This window comes from Nansenia antarctica, assembly GCF_963989245.1.
Source record: "Nansenia antarctica genome assembly, chromosome: 2".
Taxonomy (NCBI): Eukaryota; Metazoa; Chordata; class Actinopteri; order Argentiniformes; family Microstomatidae; genus Nansenia; species Nansenia antarctica.
The window spans coordinates 22,026,582-22,029,674 of NC_137675.1; the positions used below are offsets into that span (position 1 = coordinate 22,026,582).

General features: G+C 43.2%; 1 protein-coding gene across 1 annotated transcript in view; it reads left to right on the forward strand.

Annotated features, from left to right (window-relative positions):
• Positions 1-338: 338 nt before the first annotated feature.
• LOC308151649 (alpha-1,6-mannosylglycoprotein 6-beta-N-acetylglucosaminyltransferase B-like) overlaps positions 339-3,093 on the forward strand; it is a gene marked incomplete at both ends in the record, with an annotated part of 128,755 nt that continues 126,000 nt past the window's right edge. Inside the window, one exon of the mRNA XM_080524557.1 lies at positions 339-406. Coding sequence (XP_080380683.1) covers positions 339-406 — 68 coding nt within the window. The remainder of the gene's footprint in view (positions 407-3,093) is intronic.

Sequence of the window (3,093 nt, forward strand, 5' to 3'; positions counted from 1 at the left end):
TCGAAATGATTTAGGCAATGAACATTTCCCAATGAAAGAAAATCGAGGATTGAAAAGAATACAAATAAAATCAAGTTCTCTTTCATTTGAAAGCAAGTGACAACTCTGGTGGTCAGATATCTCTGCCTCTCTGCTTGGATTCTACTCACATTAAAACTCATGGATACAATCTCGCCGTTCATCTGTGACAGCCACATTCCGGAGTGTCGCAGGTGCGCGGTAGACCGCTGAAGCCTTGAGACGCGGGCGAACATGCAACTGTTTCAGCGCTGTGTCGAGTTCCAGGTTGCGGGGTTAACGATGTCGGGGGTCGCTCTTTCGGTTGCGTGCTTTGGAAAATGATTGCTGGGAACACCGACGGTAAAATTATGGTTAGAAGATGCCTTGTGACGTTCAAACCGTTCAGGTAAGGGACAAAGAATGTAGAATATTTCTAACGTAAGAGTTTGGTACCCATTTACATGCACAAACAAGCATAACTATAGTCTGACAAAGGTCATTATATTTTGATTGCACTATACACCATACATATAGCCTTTGTGGGATAGGCTGTGTGATTGAATGAATGGACATCTAAAAATGCATACTTTAGCTACAACATTATGTCTAGGCTATCGCACTATATTAAATCCTCATCTTTCACAGCTACCATGCCTGCGGGCTCTGCTCTTTACCCAGTGAAAGTGAGCGTCACTTTATTTCAGACGAACTGCTTCATCGAGTCGGAAAGCTGCTGGCAGGGAGCTTTCCCTCACACGCTTTCCATGCTGTTTTAATTCCAATTCTCAACGCACATACTGTGATCATTTGTGTGTGTTTGTGTGTGTGTGTGTGTGTGTGTGTGTGTGTGTGTGTGTGTGTGTGTGTGTGTGTGTGTGTGTGTGTGCGCGCGCGTGCGTGCGTGTGTGCGTGTGTGTGTGTGTGTTATGGAGAGTGTGAGAAGAGATTCCGCAAAACACAGCAGATAAATTAGATACAAATCGAGATTGCATTCCCATGTCCCACTGCTGGACTCCTTAAGGATCCCACGCTGACAAAACCGTCACACGGCTGTTAAAAGTAAGCGCATAATCAGTCAGGCGAACAGTGGCAGAGTGCGATACGCATCGCTTCGCTTGGTTGCTTCATTATCGTTCGTCATACTGTACCTCTGTGTGTTGAAGATGTTTAAGTAAGATAAGAGAACAGGATAAGAAGAGGAGTGTTACACATGTTGAAAGTCACTGTTATTCGTGATGTCAACGTTAGATAACACGAGGGATGGCGAGATATGAAGAGGAATTTTACGCGTGTTAACCAGTCAATCCGTCATGGTCAAACGACCAATGCGGCTCTAGAATTCCAATGAGCCTAGCCCCCAAGTCGTATTGGTGCCTATCTAAGGGTGATACTTGTTGGCTTTTTTTCCATTCCATAGAACTGAAACATAGTTAGGCAACATGGTTACCTACAGGTACCCTATGCTTACTCCTTGCAAAATACCATACCACTTACTTTGGTCACAAACTGTTAATGACCTCTTACTGCAAATCACTTTCACGAGCTTTGGAGGTATATTGGTGATCAATCGCAATCAGTCACTGCTATTGATCTATATAAAGTCAACCTTGTAAGCTGTGTCTAACGATAACAACTAAGAGCGTTGTCAAAATAATGCACATTTAAACCATCTATTTAAATATATAAATATATTTAGTTTTGTGTATACATTTTTTCAGGCGCTATCATTTCTACTAAGGTGTGGATCAACAATATACTATACCTCCAAAGCTGAAAGTTATCCGCAAAGGTAAAAATAATTTGTCAGCATCGGATCGGGTGGGAACGGTGTGTGACCTATAGGCCTCTATTAAATATTATGACGTGAATTGATGGGTGAATTGATGGGGTTATGCCTATCCCAGTTTTGACAGACTGCAGTAAAAGTTTCAGAATTCTTCGAAGAAATCACTCATCTGCACATGGTGGGAACTCCATTCAATTCCATCAACCTGGGGGCGAAATCTGATAAGCGCAGACGTGTGCGCAAGCCAATTAAGTTCGGCGGATATCTCCTTCTGATCCAATTAAGAGACTGAAGCGTTTACTTTAAATCCTGTTAATTTGCGACGCATCAAGGCAGACCCAGTCTAATCCTCCCCTATCACCCCACGGATGGGCTTTTAAAAACGGCTAAACGATAAGGGAGAAACGATCGCCCTGAGACGGGACTGGTATATACCCACACACTTATGATCTCTCTTTCTCTCTCTCTCTCTCTCTCTCTCTCTCTCTCTCTCTCTCTCTCTCTCTCTCTCTCTCTCTCTCTCTCTCTCTCTCTCTCTCTCTCTCCCCCCGATACACACACACGCAGGCACGCACACTATTTGTCTTTGCTCAGGATTATTAGACCTCAAAGGTCATACTGTAGGAAGATGAAGATATAAAAAGATAGCAGAGGTTTATGTCTATAGCTATTTTCCTAGATTTAATCAGCTTCCCTTTACTCTCTATCTCACAGTTTTCTCCCTACCAAACTATAGTCTTGAATGGCCTCCACACTCCCCACACTCCTCCCCTTACTGTGTATCCACTGCAGATTAACCTTGGATGGAACACCATCAAGATTTGACTTCTTACCTGCTCCGTATTTAAAAATGTGTGGCCCCAAGAGCCATGAAGTTAGGGAGGCCATTAGAGAGTAATATAATAGGACACAGCCCAGGTCAGGGATTGCTGTCAATGACTGAAGCCTTGGCCTTAGTTTACTACCAGCAGCACTCAAATTGAGGGTTAGGGTAAGATAGGGTTAGATGGCATCCCCCCTGAAATAAAAACTATAAAAATCATCCCCCTTCTAAAACTGCCATCCCTCTTTCCATCCCTTATGTCATTTTATCAATGAACGTGGTATTACTGCTATTTCAACATTTAGTTTTGCGCATATTGAGTAAAATACTGTGGGCGAGGCCGCGAGGGGGCACGCACACATGCAATGACATTTTTTACCAAGTCACTGACACTGAAGTCACTGACACTGTGGTGATGCTAAAATTGTCCCCATAGGATAAAATCCACCATCCTCCCTGATTTTCTTTTACAACTTGAGTACTG